Source organism: Pogona vitticeps, chromosome 7 (genome assembly GCF_051106095.1).
Source record: "Pogona vitticeps strain Pit_001003342236 chromosome 7, PviZW2.1, whole genome shotgun sequence".
In the NCBI taxonomy this organism is placed as follows: Eukaryota; Metazoa; Chordata; class Lepidosauria; order Squamata; family Agamidae; genus Pogona; species Pogona vitticeps.
The window spans coordinates 29,176,807-29,195,631 of NC_135789.1; the positions used below are offsets into that span (position 1 = coordinate 29,176,807).

At 45.8% G+C, this 18,825-nt stretch overlaps 2 protein-coding genes across 12 annotated transcripts in view; one reads left to right on the forward strand and one right to left on the reverse strand.

The window, feature by feature from the left end:
- ACACA (acetyl-CoA carboxylase alpha) overlaps positions 1 to 13,297 on the forward strand; it is a 179,953-nt gene extending 166,656 nt beyond the window's left edge. For all 8 annotated transcript variants that reach the window (XM_072978512.2, XM_020786841.3, XM_020786845.3 and 5 more), the window contains 4 exons: positions 3,005 to 3,159; positions 5,389 to 5,559; positions 10,397 to 10,533; positions 10,890 to 13,297. In XM_072978512.2, the coding sequence (XP_072834613.2) occupies positions 3,005 to 3,159; positions 5,389 to 5,559; positions 10,397 to 10,533; positions 10,890 to 11,016 (590 nt within the window). In that variant the 3' untranslated portion in view covers positions 11,017 to 13,297. The remainder of the gene's footprint in view (positions 1 to 3,004; positions 3,160 to 5,388; positions 5,560 to 10,396; positions 10,534 to 10,889) is intronic.
- The window catches only part of AATF (apoptosis antagonizing transcription factor), a 95,039-nt gene that overhangs the window by 6,626 nt on the left and 69,588 nt on the right, over positions 1 to 18,825 (reverse strand). The window contains exon 13 of one of the 4 annotated variants that reach the window (XR_012080710.2): positions 1,648 to 2,078. The exons of 1 other annotated variant lie outside the window; for it this stretch is intronic. Coding sequence is in view for 2 of the 3 variants with exons in the window: in XM_072978514.2 (XP_072834615.2) it covers positions 2,036 to 2,078 (43 nt within the window). In the remaining variant the exon portion in view is untranslated. Of the gene's footprint in view, positions 1 to 1,647; positions 2,079 to 6,019; positions 6,072 to 18,825 lie in introns of those variants that run through there. 2 more of the 4 variants (XM_072978514.2, XM_072978515.2) reach the window with 2 other exon arrangements.

Here is an 18,825-nt window from a genome sequence, read left to right on the forward strand (position 1 = left end):
AGCCAAAAATCTTTATAGATGCCGCTTTTAAATTAAGCAGAAAATAGACATTGACATATTTGTTAATCTCACCTGGATCATTACCAGGGCCAGCTCGGTTTGCCTCGACAACACGAGGGCAGCAGACAGGCTAGAATACATGAGTGTTTGCTTCCTTAACAGCCGCTGGTGCCCCACCAAACTAGCTTCCCCCCCCCCACACACACACACACGTTTCCTCCTCTTCTTTCTCTCTCTCTAATTTAAGAAAGCTGTCCTGAATTCGGCAATAGTTGTAACAGTAGTCATACATACGCACAGACCTGATTCCTCAGGTAGTGAAGCCGTTGGGGCACACTTTGTTTGTTTGAAAAATATGGGGGGAATGTCCAGGTTGCTGCATAAACACTGGGGTCTTGTAATGTACGTTCCTCTCATGGTGAACCAGAGCCTTCCGTGTAAAGGTTAGCAGTAAATAGCTGTTTCAGACGATGGTGGGCCTGTGTAATTTTTTTCTGACTTGACATTTCTCGTTCTTTTGTATACTTCTAAAAATTCCAAATAAAGGGTGCCCACCACGGAGAAGGCTTTGCGTCTGGTCGCTGCCTTTGCCACCCTTGCTGGTAAAACTGGGTGTTTTTGAGAAACTCTAAAGAGTTTGTGGCTGGAGCTTGGTGAGATGCAGTTGAAGGCAGAGATGACCTCCAGTTGAATATGGCAACAAAACTGGTTTGCAAAATTGTGTGGGATTTCCCTGATGTTCCTTAAGCCCCGTTTTTTGTTTGTTTGTTTGTTAAATTTAAAGTGTCAGGAGCAATGTGGAAAGGGGGAAAAGGCTTTCCTAAAGTTTGGTGAGACTTCAAGGCCTTTGGCTGTTTTAGAAGGAAGACATTGGGAATACGCCTTTTTGAGTCATTCTGACTGAAGATCTTATGCATATTATAAGTCGACGGAATATGAACCATATATAATATGCTTTGGGAACAGTTTATGGACTAGGTTTTATAGTTATAACCTAATATTTATGCCTATGATGTTGTACACCAGAGCACATTCCATAAGGAGATCTGCCACAAGCGCCTTCCATCAGACCGAAATCTGTCTGGTGCAGAGCCAGGACAAGTATTTGCACAGACTGTGTTTTCTGCCTGTGTTGTCTCTGAACTCCAGCGGCTGCCACCTTTGAGGGAGATCAGTAACTTTTAAATTTATGCTTTTCCTATACCTTTATTTAGGCTTATTTCAATATTAGATACATAAAACTTTGTGCTGCTGTTCACCCCATTCCTGTTGACTGCTGGGGAGGAAGAAACCAGGTGATGAATGCTGCTCAGGGCTAAGCAAGACCGGGTCTTTTACAGCTGCGCCTTCCTGGGCGTCTCTTTTTGAACCGCTGGGCTGTGGCTTTTATTCTTGCAAGACCAGTCGGGACCCCACCCTGCCCCAACCCGAGGCCAGTTTCTGTGCTTGCTCTCTCAGCAGGGAGCTGTCCATGGTGCTGGCCCACACATTCACTTCCTACCCTCAAGTTCAGGAGCCTTTTTTTTTAAATGTTTTTTATTGTAAAATGTACAAATGTACTTTAAAAAGCTATCCAGGCAAGGATGAAACCACTGAACTATCTTAAGAAATGGGACTTTCTGATGAGCACGGCAAGAGGGCAGTTGGGGCATGCAGGATGGAAAGAATGGGTTTATTTATAATTTATATGCCACCAATGCCAGATGAAGTTCTCACCCAATTAAAGAGACGAGTATTACCCTATTTTACATGCATCGTGTAACCCATTTTCATTCCCTTCTGTCTTTTCCAGCTGGCAGGATGAGAGCAAAATTTGAGTAAAATCAAGGACACATAATTTGGAGAGGTGTTGGGTGTGGTTGCTTTTGGCCTTCCCTGGGGGCCCAGACGGACTTCTGTCCCTGTGATTTTGCTCTGCCCAACACGGAACAGCCTTTGCCTTGTAGCTTGGTCTGTTTCTGAAATTTTCTTTGACTTGCTTGCTGCACCCAGTATCATTTCTATAATTCAAAGGATAGGTTTTGAAGGTGGAGGTTCAAGAGAGAGACCAATACACAGTGAAGGGACGTAACGGGAGCCTGTGCAAAGACAAGGAGTGGGTTGAGAGCAGAGGAAGAGGGCTTTCCCCTTTCCTAGTCTCTCTGGCAAGACATTCGAGGCAAACAAAAAGAAGCACTTTTTCAAAGTCTGTCGGTCTCCTTACTATGAAATGTGGACATGGACACTACGTTTAAGTGATTTTTTTAAAAAAAATGACTTGTGTTCATGGAGGATGCATCTGTTAAAGAAAGAGAGGTGGGCCATAATAATCAGGTAGAACCTCAGAGGTTCCTGCGTAGCAAGACATCCCCTCTCTCCATGTCCTGTGCTCTGTTTGTGGTCTCGCAGAAACCCACAGTCGGGCTTGGTTCCAAGCAGGGCACTGGGATAAGGCAAACCTTGGCATCATCCCGAGATGGAGGCCTGATCTTTCTAAAGGCTATCATTAGGCAACAACGAATATATTCTTGGGGGAAAAAGTGGAAATCATCGGTTCTTCCTCGCGCCACATCCCCAGAACATGACTCTGAAAGGCCAATTCATTTCAAACTCTGGATTCATAGTAGAGGGGCTCCAAACAAACCGTTCCTTCTGTGGATGCATTTATAGTGCCTAAAAATACAGCCGGGGGAAGGACCTGCCTCAGATTCTATACGTAGAGAGAGTGTCAGGCTGAGTTACTCCACTCCTGTCAGGAGGATACTACGCTGGGCAAAGAGGGATCTGTGTGTGTGTAATGACGTGATTATCTGATTATGTGTTTGGGGTGGGATTGAGGTGCTTTTTGAGGCCCTGGGATTACTCATGCCTATGTGACTACACTTGAGTAAATGGTGGTTTTTAAGCTGGGAGTGCCATCCCTGAGTGGTTTCTGCTCCCCGCTCTGTAGTGCTTTTCATCTACGTCTTCCTTCCTCTCTCGTCTCCCCAGAGTCTCTGACAGGCATCTTTCCTCTTGATTTCAGGCACCCCAGAGCTAAGCCCGGCTGAGCGGAAGGAACTGGAGACCAAGCTGAAGGAACGGGAGGAATTCCTAATACCCATTTACCACCAGGTAGCCGTGCAGTTTGCTGACTTGCACGACACGCCCGGCCGGATGCAAGAGAAGGGTGTCATTACGGTAAGTATTATGCATCCGTTTCTTACTGCTGCTGTCAAAAGCGCTAGCGTGTGTGGACATGCATGGAATTCTAGCTGAGGAGGTCCTCGCAGGCCAAAATTTTGAAAGGGCGTGGATGGAGGGCCTGGATTATTCTGACAACATGGCATGAATATTAATGTGTTCCTTTAAAAAAACTGTACAGCCAGCCTTGGAAATAGCCTTGCTCCTTAAGTTTCGAACACAGATGACCTGCAGCACTTCAGAAAGCTGACAATCGCTGAGGTCTAGATCTGGCAGGGGAGTGAATCTCTTACGTGCGAATCGCACACACAGACGTAGAAAACTTCCTTGGTATCAGTTTAGACTGTTATGGCATCTAGCTCTGTGTTATCTACACCACTCCTACCTGACCAGAGGTGGAATACAACTCCCTTGTATCTCTATACAAGGAAAAGGATAACAGGGGTTGTAGTTGAGCACATCTGGAAGGCATCCAGTTGACCTAAACTGACTGGCAGTAGGTCCCCAGAGATAGAGACAGGATCATTTCCAGGAAATGCCAAAAACAGAACCTGGACTTTCTTTTTTGCTGAGCTATTAGTGTAATTGCAAACATTTCCTTTACTGTTGTCTGCTCACTGATACTCCTGGCTGAAGGCCTGGTTGGCTGGCCTCCCAGCAGACAGTGCAGGATGCAGCCACTGGCCCTCAAACTGCTTTATTTATTTGATTGATTGATAGATTAATATATCACCTCTTTAGTGCGATCACTATTCTGGGTGGTTTAGATTGCTTTAAAATGTATCTTGTTACATCTCTATGTATTTCACTGCTTAACCTCTGTAGAACATACAGCAACATTTTACTAGACTCGCAAGCACTGTTTGTTCTACATTTAGGCTGCAAGGCTCGGCGCACTTGCATAGAGGAAAAGGGCTTCGGATGCACCAGAATTACTTTCAAGAGAACACTGTTGTTTAATGGTTTGTTCTTTTGGGAAATACATTTCTTACTGGTCAGTAGTTTTGGGCCCAAGCTTGGGTGTGTTTAGTTCAGATCGATTGACATCCGCGGTACTTTCAACTATGTGTCCAAATTCAAGCCGTTGAGAACAAAGTGATGAACATCAGAGCGTTCTTGCTTGTGCGATCTGACAGTGGATCCTGTTCCTGCTGCCTCCCCTTCCATGTGATGTGTTTGTAACTGGGATACTGGCCTTGTTCAGTGAAGGGAACCTGTTTGGAGCCGAGAGAATCCTCCCAAGCCCTCTTAAATTACACTCCGAGTGACCATTTCTACTTCCTGTTCACAGGCGTCAGAGCCCTGACCCTGCCATGTAGTTTTATAATCTCTGATATGACATTTAGCGAGGAACCCACCCCTTCCTCGGACTTGGTCCTGATCCATGTTTCAGAAGTTAAGGAGAGAGGGAAAGTGTGTGTGTGTGTGTGTGAGGCAGAAGCTGCGACAAGGCTTCACATAAGTTGCAAAATACCCAGGGGGCAGAAGACAGTGGGACAGAGTTCCTTCTCTTGAGACACACACAAAGCCTTCCGTGAGCTCATGAAGAAGATAAACTAGAGATGCAGCCACATGAGGTTTGCTTCCAGCCCCGGCCAGCACCTTTGTGACCCTTTGTAAGGATGCTTGCCTCCCATTCCCCGAAGCCTCAGAAAGGAGAAGAACAACTGCTTCCCAATAAATGACTTAGCACAACAGATCTACAGGAGTTGGGTTCTGAGTCTTTGCCTTCTTTGCTTGGGTGAGAGACCATCGGCTCTCACCGGGATGGGACAACCCACCACTTGGTCATCTTTCTCTGTGACGAAGCCTTTCCAGGAATTCAGATTTAGTTGTTTATGTAGAAAATTCACACCCTGCCTTTTCTCTTTGACAGCAGGCCCCCAAATTGAGTTGAAAGAGAAAGGGAAGAAGTGAAAACAATACATAGAAAATGTAAATCTTTTCACTATATGACTGCAGTCTAGAAAAGCACACAAGGTTTTTAATAATTACATGTTGGAAATTAATACTTGAGAACCGTGTAGTCAGTAACGCTGTGTATAATCCTCCACTCTTGGCCCCTTTGCCTACAGTAGATCTTCGCCAACAGGCACTTTTAGCATGACCTTGCTTGCTTTCAAGCAAGCTGCCGCCTCCTTTTACTGGGTGGGGCTGCAAGGACTTCCTCCCCGCCTACAAATTAAATTAAACAGTGTGTACGTCTCTGTCTGGTGACGCGTGCAGGACATCCTGGAATGGAAGACATCCCGCACATTTTTCTACTGGAGGCTCCGCCGCCTTCTCCTTGAGGACCTGGTGAAGAAGAAGATCCACGACGCCAACCCGGAACTCACAGACGGCCAGATCCAGGCCATGCTGAGACGCTGGTTTGTGGAAGTGGAAGGCACCGTGAAGGTACTTCTTTCAAAATTTATGCTCGCCCTGTTCCCAAACTTGGAAATGTCTCAGATTTTCTACTCTGCATGGCTATAAAACGAGATAAAGTGTGATGGAATTTTAGAAGCCGAGGTTTGGAAGGGGAGCTGTATCGCATTTTTAGTAGTTTGGCGTGCAATGAATTTTTTTCTGGAGCTTTGCCCCAGTCCCCACTCCCGTGGCTAGCAGCAGACAAATATAGGCCGATTGGGTCGGGATAGAGGAGTGGCATATTCCGTGCAATTCACCGAATTCTGCTGCCCACGATAAAGATGCAGACGTGGCTGCTGTTCTTCTTTGTAAGAGAGAGCCCAGCGCCCCAGAAGGGTCTCGATGACGGGTGGGCTCTACCTTCTTTCATTCAGCTTTAAATATAGCATTTGAAGATTTTGTTTTATTGCAGTTTTGGGAAAGGTGGATTGCCGTGCGGACGCTTCCTAAGTTACAGAAAAATTCATTCCCTGAAAAGAGCAGTGGCTGTGAACCAGCATCTGTAACAAGTCATTTTAAAAAAATAGCAATTAAACATAACGCAGTGAACCCAGAATGTTATGGATAGGGCAGGTATTAAATTCCCCTATAAGATAGTGTCCCCCCCCCCAAATGTGCATTAGCTAATTAGCACAATTGGGTCTCCATTTTGACTGCTACACACATGGGTGTCTAGACTGTTCTGCATGTAACAGGACAACAGACTCGGGGTCATTGCCTCCAATCTGCAATCTATACCGCATGTTTCCAGAAAACATTTTCCTCATATTTCTAAAGTGTGCTGAATTCAATCAACCCACCAAAATATACCTTTGAAGTGGAAGAAGGGTGTACAAACCAGCCCCATGGCTGCCAGGCGGCTTAGCTGTCTGCCAGTGGTACAGTGGGGTTGTGCTATGGGGACAATGCGACGGCAGACTGCGAAGCAGCTCTGGGCTGTACTGGTTCAAACGGCAGCCGATGGGCTTCCCCTTGGGGGGGGGGGTTCTTGGTACAAAGACAGTTCCTTCCAAACTAGGTTTGGTAGCCAGACCCCCTCAATCCCGATTTTGTCCAGTGAGCAGGCGCTGCGTTTCTTGCGTTCCTGCTTATTGGCTAGGACTTCCCTCCTGTATTTTCCTAAAAAGGGCTGGATTTGGGGGGCAGGGAGCCCCCATCCTGGTTTTTATGAACCCTACTGCTGTAATCATTTCCACATCTTTTGCAACACCACTTAGGACAGGAATTAGTTCTTTGGTGACTTTTCTTTACATGAGCATGTATGCCCAGGACACTTTGGCTGCTAGCATCTTCTTTTCTGGCGTGGATTATATAATTTACAATCTCTGTAGTAGGACACCCTTTCCCATCCTTTCTGTGTTGTGACTTAAAGAACAAACAAAATGCAGAGACTACGTCAGATCTGGAGCTCCAAAAGGGGAAGGGAGACAGAGTAGGAATGTGTTTGGGGGAGATTTTTCCCCCCTTCTGGAGGGCTCTGAGCTTCCCAAGGTAGAGTCTGAGCATCTTTTTTTTTCCTAAGCCAGGCATCTAGTTAGCTAATACATTACACCAATCAAGAAGAGTTATCTTAAGCCACAATTAATCTGCTCCCTGGCATATGTTGATAGGAAAGCATCATGCTGTTTCTTAATTAAAGGCAAACGGATTAAAAATGATTAATAAGAGTATTAAATATTCGCCTAAACTAAAAGCTGTGGCATTCTTGGGCAAATCCTAGCCTTACTCTGGTCTGCAAGGTGCCGGGTGCTTGTAGTTTGGGTGGGAGGAAGCCGCACGATGGGACAGAGGGTTTGACTGCCAGAGAGCTTGCCAAGGCCTTCCTCTGCACGAGGGCAAAGGCACTGCAGTTGCAAAGGGGGGGGGGGAGTCAGAGCACCAGGAAGCGCACGGCCATTTTAGAAGAGTAATCATTACAAGCAATGGTGCTCTTGCCATTATTCTTGTTCTCCTGATGCAAGCTTTTAGTAGATCTCTTCTGGGGATTCCTGAACGAAAGCCTTTGCCTCAAATGGCGATTCTGACTCTTGACTAAGCAGTGGGGCCGTGTCCGAGGGATGCGCCAAGGGGGAGGGGGGAGGGGGTGCCCCTTTCTCGACTGACTGAAGCAACCTTCTGGTTTCGTTTGGAAGTCATCTGACAGTCTTGCCTTTTGAGGCAACACTCGCTGAGGGCTTCTCTTCTGTCCAGCCGAAACCCCACATAAACACTGAGCCGGCCTCCGCTGGTGGTCTGGACGTTTTCTGCATGTCGACAGCGTGGTTTTCACTCAGACTGGATAAAAGAACTCTTTATACTGTATTTTAACTGCATTCGTAAATTTCTTCAGCATTCACAATATGAACTGTAGTTTTATAAAGGTGGTTCAGTTTTATGCTTCGCAACAACAAAAAATACTTCTATAGTTTATTTCTAGTCTGGGTTTATCAATTGAGCACTGTATTTCTAAACGATTGCATGCACATGAGACATTAAGTCTGACCTTTTAGGTGAACCTTAACCTTTTATAATTGTTCCTCAGCAATAAAAACCAACAACCCCTTGCATTGTTGACCACACTATATTCTTAATGAGAAATCCCCAGTATTTTCTTTTTAACAATTATGCATAAGCTTTTATTCCACAGAAGGCATTTGGGGTGGTTTATAGTAAGCAGAGACCTCCTGTTTATCAAGAATATAAAATAGCTAAGCCATACTGGGAGAGAGGGTTTATTACGGCAACGTGAGCAACATTTGTGAAAAGTTGACTGCCAATTATGGCCATTTTTAAAAAGTGAGCTAAAAACAGGTGAGAATAAAAAAAAAAAGTAAGCCTAAGATTTCAGCCGGCTTTCCCACTTCCCATTTCTCTCCCTAAGACCATCCTAAGTGAGGGTAATGAGAGCCAAGAAACGCTCTCCTTCTGAACTAGCTTTGTCTGTCTTCCATGATAGCATTATTTAGCGGAATCAATTGAGAAACAGAGATCAGAATGACACTTCTGTTCAACGCTGCAGATAAGTGTATGAAAAACTAAATGGCAACACTACATTGAGTAAAACACTCCAAAGCTTTTTTTGAGGGCCACTGTGATAGATTCTTCTCTCCATGACCCCCATATGTACGAACAACCATTTCAGAAGGGCAGTGAGTAAGTACAACTTAACTTACAGCAAGATGTAGATTGCACTTTCTGTACACCCACACTCTCTAGTGCTCTTTGGAGTCCTGAGAAATGCCATTTTTCTTAACAGACCTCTCTGTTCATTGATTTTAGCTGTATGTTAAAGAGCAACAGTCACAGAGTGGTAGGAAAATCATGTAGGACAATATTCACTGCTTATCGGTGTTTTGATCTAGACCGCCCAGCGTATCGTGTGCATGTAGTTCTAAATATATGCCCGAGCCAGGTGTTATTTCTTGCCTTCCCGTCCTCATTTTGTGTGACTTCCATAGCCGACGCTACCCCTCACCCCCTTGCGTGTCATTCTGCACCTGAGGACGAAGCCAATTTATGTGTGTGCTTCCCTCGCTCTCCCATTTTGCGTTCATCGGAGCCGCCAGGCCAAAGGTTCACCCTTCAAGGAGTGTGGCAGCTGTTTCCAACCCTTAAGCCACCGAGATACTTCATCTATGAATTTTTGACATGACCGCCTATTAAATCATGATGCGGAATTCATTGTCATTCCGACTTTGACTTCATTAGTGATATAACGGAGAAGGATAGTGCACCTTTAAATGATGAGCTTTTATGTTTAATTACCCAAATAAAATGACATAAATATGAATGAGCGCTAATGGTGGTACTTGGTTTTTTCCGGAAACCATTAACGATTCTTAAATGATTTGTAAAGAAAATGAGAGGCAAGGAGAAGCAGCGAGAAGGCTATTAGGCTTCTAACACACTCCTGAATGATTATATAGTCAACTACCTAGCAAATACAGAGCTAAATGATCTCTCTCCCCCCTACCCCCCCCACCCTGTTTTTCAAAAGAAAGATTCACTGCTGGAGTTTTTCCAATGGCTGAAGGCACTTTGACCTCCCTTGTAATGCGCATCGCGTCTAAAATGGAGGTTAGGTTTTGTCACTGTTGGCAAGCAGAGGAGTGGGAACGCTGTGGATTTTTTTTTAGTATCTCAATTTGTAATTTTTTACCATTTGTAGCGCAAAACCAGTAAGGTGTAGTAGCATACACAAATCTGTATTTTGAAGAGTGCTACAGCCGCTTTTGTTTGAGGCATGGCGTTTGAACAGCGCTCTCGAGACTGGCCGCACACTGCTGATGCAGCTTCGTCCTTGCGAACGCACTGGCTGGGCCAAGGCGCTGACGATTTTCAGAAGAAGAGAGTCTTCTCTTGGCCTGGGGGGGGGGGAGAGAAGGTTTCCTCGGGCCAAGTCAGCCTGCTGGCCTGTCTAGTTCAGTCCTGGGTGACAGGAGTGCCATTCAATCAGTTTCAGACTCTGGGCTCAAGGGGGAAGAAGAGACTTCTCTAAAAGCTGGCGCACAACCAGCCCTTCTCCTTCTCCGACATGGGGGTGTACTCCAAAGCCCTTCTCTGTCCTTCCCACACATGGGTGGCTCCGCTGGGAGTTCAGCCCTACCCTGGAAATGCTGGCGATGGCATCTAAGGTGGGTGGGTGGGTGGTTTGTTTGTTTTTTGGGGAGTATGCGATACACATATTTGGCCCTTTGTTGCACAGTTGTAAGGTTTGGAGAACTTAGGCACCAATCTTTAGGCTTCTCGTCTTTCTTGCTTTAATAGATGAGGGGGAACAAGGAACACACAGCCTCAATAGGGCGGTAGCAGGCAGCTTAGCATCTACTCTTCTTCTCCTTGGCAGGCATATTTGTGGGATAACAACAAGGACCTGGTGGAATGGCTAGAGAAACAGCTGACGGAGGAAGAAGGTGCCCGCTCGGTGGTGGACGAGAACATCAAATACATCTCTCGGGACTACATACTGAAGCAGATCAGGAGGTGAGGCGGCAGCTTTGGAAAGCTTCTATGGCAGGCTTTTTTCCAGACTCCGTGTGAAGTCTCCGCTCTCCACGGTTCCATGTTTTGGGTTTGGGGTTTGATTTGAATCCAGCGGTGTTTCTTTTCCTTGCCATCTCTTCGGAAAGGAAAACTCTGCAAAAGGTTTGATTTCTCCCAGGGGCTGAGCCTGGCTGGGCGTTTCTCCTGGCAGAGTCCCTGCTCTGCTCCCGAGCACAAGCTCAACTGCTGAGCCACACCAGCAGAAGCACCGTTTACAGATTTGTCTTTTGTCATCAGCACAACAACCAAACGTGTGACCTGCATCCTCTCTCTCCTCCTCTTCCTCCTTCCCCTAGCTTGGTCCAGGCTAATCCTGAGGTGGCCATGGATTCCATCGTGCACATGACCCAGCACATATCGCCGACCCAGAGAGCTGAGATTGTGCGCATCCTCTCCACAATGGACTCCCCGGCTTCGACGTAGGTGGGCGTCCCAGCTGCTGTGAGAAAAAGGGTGACGAGGTGCCCACTCTTGCCTTCCTGACGTGGCCCCAAGAAAGACGGGGAAATGCTGGAAAAGGACTTCTTGAATTTCTTGTACTTCCCTCCCTGCAAAACTTCACTTGAAGTTGGCGAGAGCAGCTTTTCTGAGCCCAAAAGGCATCAGGTATACAGGCTCTCCACAAAATAACGTACAGATGTCAAATAATTATGCCTATTTATTTAACAAAGTGCGATTGGACCAACGTTTGAACTAACTGTTGTGTGTACAGCCCTTGCAAAGAGATAATGAAGGGTACTTAAGGACCCTGAGGTCTTAGTGTACATACACACACACCCCGTCCTTTGTCCTGAATTTATTTTTACATACCATCTCCCTCTCCCCATACCTGTGTCCAGCATCTGCCCACAACATGGGTCTTTGTGATGGAGAGAGCCCAAGCTGGAGAGAGCACACAGGTCTTCTGCAAATTCTACTGGGTTTAACGCCCCGTCCTCTTTTCTGCCTCCCCGCTGCTGGCCATTTCCAGTTCAACAGCCAAATCTGAATGCACTTCTCTTTCCTATTTGTCAAATAGCTGAATAGCCTTGTGGATGAAATATATTTGTCGCAAGAGGTGGGAGAAGAAAGACAAAAGATTCTTTTGCAGCCGAGGTGGCTGGGGCATTGTTTGAATGGGGCCATTTCATTATTCCTGTACCGAGGGACAGGCTGTGAGGTGTTTCCTTCCCTTAGACCCAGCCAGGCACACAAGAAAACCATTGTAAAAAATCTCGCTAGCGTCAGAAGAGGTAGACAAGAGGTGCTTGGAAGAAGCTCGACAACCTCCTAGCTGGTGTACAAAGGGGTAGTGATTTCTTTTCCTCATACAAATTATTCGCGGAGAACAGCAGGCCCCTCTCCGCTGGGACATTCCTTGATGAAAGCAGCATTCCATGGCTGTCAGGACAGGTTCAAACTGGAGGAAGAGTTGAGGGTCCGTTGGTGCTCTTGCCTATTGCCGAAGGGCCCTACCGAGCCTTGGGGCTTTAGTTAAGGAAGCTTACAGGGAGACCTGTTGCCTGTTAAAGAAACCACAGTTCTCTCTTCTGAAGACATGCTGGAAACAGGGGTGAGGAAAGAGTGCCCCTCCCACATTTTGCCAGACAACAAGTCCCATCATCAACTGCAGCCAGTGGGGAAGAACTCTAGGAGTTGTCTCATCCAAGAGCATCTAGAGAGATGCCCGTGGCCAACTCACAGCATGGCTTGGTCAGAGGAAGGCAAGATGGAGTTTTAGGTCAAGCTGAAGCTATCCAGGAGCAAATCCCACTGAAAGAAACAGTGCAAACTCAAGTTTCATTGCTTTCGCTTCATATTTTGGGGCGTACCTTTAAAACTAACATTGATGTGCTAACGTTCAGGTCTGTTGTGGCTAACTCAAGGAGAGTTTTGCCTGAGTGAAATGCCCTCTTCTATGGCCACTGAGGGCTAAAGAACGGCCCTTGAAAAAAGAGACACGTTAGGTGATATGCTGTCATTCAGAGAACAAATATTTCAAAACAGCTGCTAAAAAGGAAGTTGGTCAATCTGGTCCCCCCCAAGGAAGGAGCCGGCTCCTTGAAAAAGATTTTTCAGTTCCTCCCATGCACCTCTTTGTGAGACATTTTTTTTAAATACTGGGACTTTAGAACAGAGCCAAGTAGAGTCACTGATGGCAATGCCTCAGCAAACCCATCAGTCCAGTTTTGCAGCCCCACAAGAAAGAAGGTTTGCATTGGTGGATGCCCCTTTCCGACTGGGCAAAACCCAGTCTTGGGATCTACCTCTAGTGATGTGCCAAAAAGGAGTTCCTCACCCTACAACTTCAAACATCTGGTGACCCTGTTATGGCAAGATGGTGACCATATATAGGAGCTCTCTGAATGTTGCCCCACATTGCTTTCAAAAAGAATCGGGGTGAAAAATCGTGTGAATATCAGGCATGGGCTGAAGCCTGATCGGATAAAGGACAGAGTATAAATGTGTCAAATCCTGCTGCTAGACACACCAGATTGATGAGGGAGGGGATGGTTTCTTTAGCCCCCCCCCCCAATTACAGGACATGCAAAGACGTTAACTCCCAGTATGGTTTTAGCAGAAGCTGACAGTCGTGGAGGAAAACCCAGCTGAACCAACAAAGTGACGGATGAATTGGTTGGTGTGCATCTTGGGACAACTTGTGGTGCTGAAGTTACTTCATTTACCTCAAGTTTCTTTTAATAAAAACAAAAACAAAAATCAAGTCCGCTTTTTTTTTTCCTTCTCAGGGCTTCTGTCGGGTCCGCTCAACACTGAACATCTAAGTGCCCCAAACTTGTTTTTAAAAAATCTGTAGTACCTAAGGCGGGGAACAGACCAGCCGACGGGGAATGCACAAGGCACCCACAAATGCCACCTTGGGTCCCTTGTTGGGAGAAATGCGGCATAGAAATAAAACAACAACAACAACAAGGGATTCCACTTGCATCAGTTGCAGGCTGGAGAGCCAGGGTGCGACCGGCTGAGGCAGGGCAAGACCTAGATGCCTAAATGCAATTCCTGCCCCCTCACCTTCCTGACGGGGCTCAACAGCCCCCTGGAAAGGATGCCAAAAGGGCTTCATTTCATTTTTTTTAAGGCAGCCGGAGGGCGACGGTTGCAGGCAGGCGCCTAGATGGCCAAAACGTTACTTACCTCAGGCTTTTGGAGCTGGGCTTTACAAGCAGAGCCTACGTGCCGTAAAAAGGCCAGCCACTTGCCCAGTAGCTGGTTCTGCTGATGCTCTGGATTCAGGAAAAGCAACCTACCTCTTAATATTCAGGGGAAGTGGGCGTGGGGGGGTGGATGAGTGGGTGGGTAGCAAGCACAATTGCGTCCATTAAAACTGTTTTACAAATGGTTGCACACCCTCATGGCCATTTCCCCCACCGTTACTCAACTGGATTTAATTGCAGGTGTAGCTAATGGAACCGCTTTCCCCCTACTAGGTAAGTTGCCTGCATAAATGAGTGTTTACTCCCAAATAGGTTCTTTCGGGGTTGTTGTTGTTTTTAAACACGTTTTCGCCTAATTTGCACTGAAACGGCACAACAACAGTGGATGATACGTCCCTCACCATTGTTCTGTGCTCTCAGTGAACCGAGATTACATTTGGGGAGGGGTGTGCGGGCGCATGTGTGTGTAAAGTACATGAATCGTTTTAACAAACATAATAAAATTTAAGAGCAGAAAAGGACAGGAGCACCCCTACTGAACTGTGGAAATGCATATTTAAACACTTTAGCCTAAAATATCTGCATATTAAAAATGCCCGGAAGGGTACCCCTAAAGCTACAAAGCTTTCAAAGGCTTGGAGATCAAAGTGCTATCATCTTTTAATTTAAACCTTTTGTTGCTTCAACGGTCTTAAGAGAGATGAAGAGAGATCAAAATAAAAACTGAAACAAAAAAAACCCAGCAGCTTTGTAGCTGCATTCTCTTCTCCCCCCCTCTTCTCCTTCCCCTAGTTTTCCCCCCTTCTCTCCCTCTTGCTTGAGTCCCTTCTTGCTTGAGTCCCTTCTCTCAATTTAGGCCGAGAAATAGGTCAGCTCTATTACCGATCAGCCTTCCCACAAATATTTAAAACAAATTGAATTGCACACCCAATACCCATCACAATTACACCAGGCACAATAACTAAATTAGCAATTCAACAAAATAATTGGAAATGCGATTCTCTCTATTCCACAGCTTCCCTCAGGGCTTTTGCCGATCTGGGGGGGGGGGGGAGAATCCGCTTTACTAATTCAGAAGCTAATTAGAGCCACACTTGTAAATGAAGTTGTTTGTCTGAAAGCTGAAATTCTGTGCTATTTTATTATTATTTTTTTAGTCGGGTGGGGGTCATTTCTTCTACATTCACCTTGCATTCTCACCCACTCACTTCGGTTTTAAGGGCAATAGTTTCTTGTGTGTTGTGTTTTTTTACAAAAGCTAATTAATAACGGTATTACAAACAGCTAAATAATTTAAATTTTGTCAAGAAATTTGGACTAGCTGTTAATTGATGGCATTAAGAAAAATATTTGTAGTAAGCCTGTTCTCTTGATGCTCTTTTTGAATATATATCGCTTAAACCTTTGCACACTAAGATTGCCCAAGGCAGAAGGCAGCCAACAGCAATAAAGGAGTCTCAAGTTTGTCCTGGAAACATCCCGGCAGACCAACTACAATGAATGTGTGGGCAAAACGTAGCTGTACAACGTTCCACAACAACCGTACAAGCCCTCCAGCGTTTATGATGAGGTCGTGCTGGGTTTGTATGGCAGCTGCCTTGGCATCGGTGGAAGACAGAAAGTAGTCTCAGAGGTTAGACTCCCGTGTCCACCTAACCCTGAATTATCTCTCCGGCCCAAAACCCCTGAGGAGTTGCTAGTCAGACTGATGGCTTCTCCATCACCTATTTCCCAATCTTTTCAATGAAAAGGTGCCGTTGGACCACAGTTGCCCTCATCCCTTGAACTGAGGAAGCTGCAGACCAACAATGTTGCTTTGATCCAACTGTATTTGAAGGAAGTTAAGCAGAGAGGCCCTCCCAGCTGCTGAATGTGGGTTTATTTATTTCCCCTGAAAGATCTGCCTGGAAGAGAATATGGATTACCTCCAGGGCTCCCAACTCAACCTCAGGCTTTTGATGGCAAGTAACGTAGACCTAATTCCGTATTCTTTTGCACAATGTTCTGTATCACTTGGGATTTAAAGTACATTTGTTTTGAACTTGTATAAATATTTTTGGTTATCATTTAAAAGGAGGCATAATCTGTCTCGGATGACAGGGGAAAGAGGAACAAGACCACATTCTTGTCTGAGAGACAGAAGAGATGCAGAGCTTTTCCATTAACATGCAAGGAAAAGCCTTTGGAAATAATGGCAGAGCACACAAAATGTTACCTGCTCACATTTGGGTTGCTCTTCATTTTCTTTCCTTCTCTCACCCACAAGTGAACAAGAGAGAAAACACCCCAAATGGGTATTCTAGCTGGCTTCCTTCCATCTGTTCTGGAAACACATGGATTGGATATTATTTCTGGCTCCCTTCTTGCATCAATCAGGGAATAAGAGAGTCTGACCTGACTAGGCAGGTGAGTGGATAAAACTGTTTCTCTTTGCATCAGAAGCCTCTCTTTTTTTGGGGGGGGGGGGTCCCTTGGTGTTTTGTGCCACCCAGGTAAGTGGGGCGTCGAAAGCCTGCTTAAACACTGATAAGTGAAATGTTCAAGAGTACCCTTGCTAAGGCTTTGAATTTCATTCTCTCTCTCTCCACTGCTTATCTCTTCAAACAATATGAAACCAGCGTTATCAACCTTTTCGTGTTTTCACAGTACCCTTTTAACATCCATTCAGGCCTGCTAAGAAACCCGCGAGCAGCAGGAGGCAGCTTCAGAATGGGCGCGGGAGTCAAAAAAGAGAAAAGGGAATTTTAAGAAAACCACACACACACATATGCCTCAAACAGATGCTAACCCTGTGCCAAGAACCCCTGTCAACCCCACCACTGCTCCACGCTTAGCAACCAGAAGCCAGTCTGTATAATATACAAGACTTCTGAGTGTGTTCAAAGCATGCATGTCACAATCATCGTAATAAGGGCTCTGTAAGGGTAGGCCAGTATGGAAATGCCTGAATGACAGACCAGGAGGCTGAGGCTACAACGCAGGTTGTTGACTGAAGATGGGGGTGGGGTCAACTGTGAGTCCCCTGGACCCAGAGAGGGCTGCGCTGGCCCCTCCCCCAGAATGAAGCCAGCCTGAAAGGCTGCTGCCAACCAGAGCTGACCCTGACTCCTTAGCTTGAAGCAACGGAAAATATAATGACAGATTTGCATGAATGGATGCGTACTGGAGGATTCGAGCCACTAAAAAAAACAGGCTGGTAGTCCAAAAAAGGCAACCAGCGGAACTACAGCAAAAGCCAAGCACCTTAAAAGCAGTGGGGGGGGGGGGAGATCTGCACCAGGGGCAGGCAGGGTGTAACGTTTCTGATGTTCCCGGGTTGCAGCTTCCAGCTTCCCCCCCCCCCCGTGGCCGTGCAGGTGGGGGTTCCAATCAAACCACATGGGGAAGCAGACAGACTTTGCCCAAGTTGGGGGGGGGAGGGAGATAATGCAAAGGTCCCTCCTAGGCATTCACACAGCATCAAGGCAGGGGGCCACACAGTCAGGGAGCCACCATCAAGTAGCAAAGCAGTTTCTGTTACAGATACCCCCCCCCCCATCACCAATAGCGTGGGCATCCTAAAAACATCATTTTAAGCAGATATGCTTTGGGACTGAAATGGAGAATTTCTGTCTTCTGCCACCGAGATGTGGGTCCTCTATTACTTTAACACTAGGTGGTGGGTTTGCTTATTGAACTATACATTATCTCATACAGTCTTTTAATATCTCAGAGAGGCACCTGAACTAAGATTGTGATAATATGCAAATGTCTCAAATTTAATTGATTCAGTAAATCAATTCACTAGTTAAAAGGAAGGCAATTAATCAACTAAAAATTCTTTAATTGGTTGACAGCTCTACTTCATTATCTACTGTGTACACACTGTGGTTTCTTTTTTTTAATATAGTATATTTATTATTATTACTATTTAATTTGTAATATCAATTAGCCTTCAAAACATGGCGGGAAAATCAATTATAAACATCCTGAGAAATTCTAAGCCCGTGTTCATGGCAGGACCGTAATAAGAACTATATCAAAGGCCAAATTCAGAAGCCATGGGATTTCTATCTGGCACTCACAGGTTGCATCTATTAAGAGATGGCCACAGGGGTCTAGAACAGTTGTCAGAAATGTGTGGCCTCCCAGATGTCGTTGAACTGCTGTAGTCACCACGGCTAAGGGTAAAAGACATTGGAAACTGCAGTTCAACTAATATCTGGAGAGCCACATTTATCCTCGAGTACGGCCTGCTTAAAAAAAACAAAAAACAAAAAACCCCATTAAGCCATCATTCTAGATGCATCCCCCCCCCAACTCTGTTCTGCTTAGCATGGACAACATTTATTCATTTGTAGACGTGGTTCTCCAAGGGCTGTAGGCCATCCCACAGAAGTTATTAGAGACCATCTTTGGGGGCGGTGGGTGGTGGTGGCAGGACCAAAGGTGAACGAATGGGATTTTTAAAAATTCCAGCATATTTTAGCTGAGAGGTTTAGCTTAAGCTATGCCAGCATATTTTACCTTAGATGAGACATTTCTATCTGTTAGAACAGGAGAATTGGTGGTGGTAGTATCTAATGAAGGTCTAATAGGGGTGGAGGTGCCATCCTTTGACGAAGTGGAAGGGAACCGACTAAGGCTCCAGAAAGGTCAGATTCAGACCCAGGGCCTGAGATTTCCAATCCCTGAGACCAAGCTAGTTGTCAGTATCCTGGGTCCCAAAGTGGCCCATTCAATTCCTCCAGGAGGCCCAGAAGAAGCAACGAAGGCCAAAACCTGACTCAACTATTGATTCCCAGCATCCACAGAACTGCTGCTTTCCTCGTGTTCAACCTTCAAGATTCAACAGTTCAGTGTGAAGCTGAAGCATCCTTTTCCACCCAGCAACAGAGAAATTTTGAGACTCTCCCCCCTCCCCAAAGAGCTAGATTGCAACCTTATTTCACCCCATCTCAGTTCAAATTGTTGAAACACTGCATTGTCAGAAACAATGACATGATCCTTTCAAAACACAACAGAACAAAAGAACCCTTGCAGAATGAAAGGGTAGGTCACCAAGATCTGTGTGTGTGTGTGTGTCCTGGAATGGTGC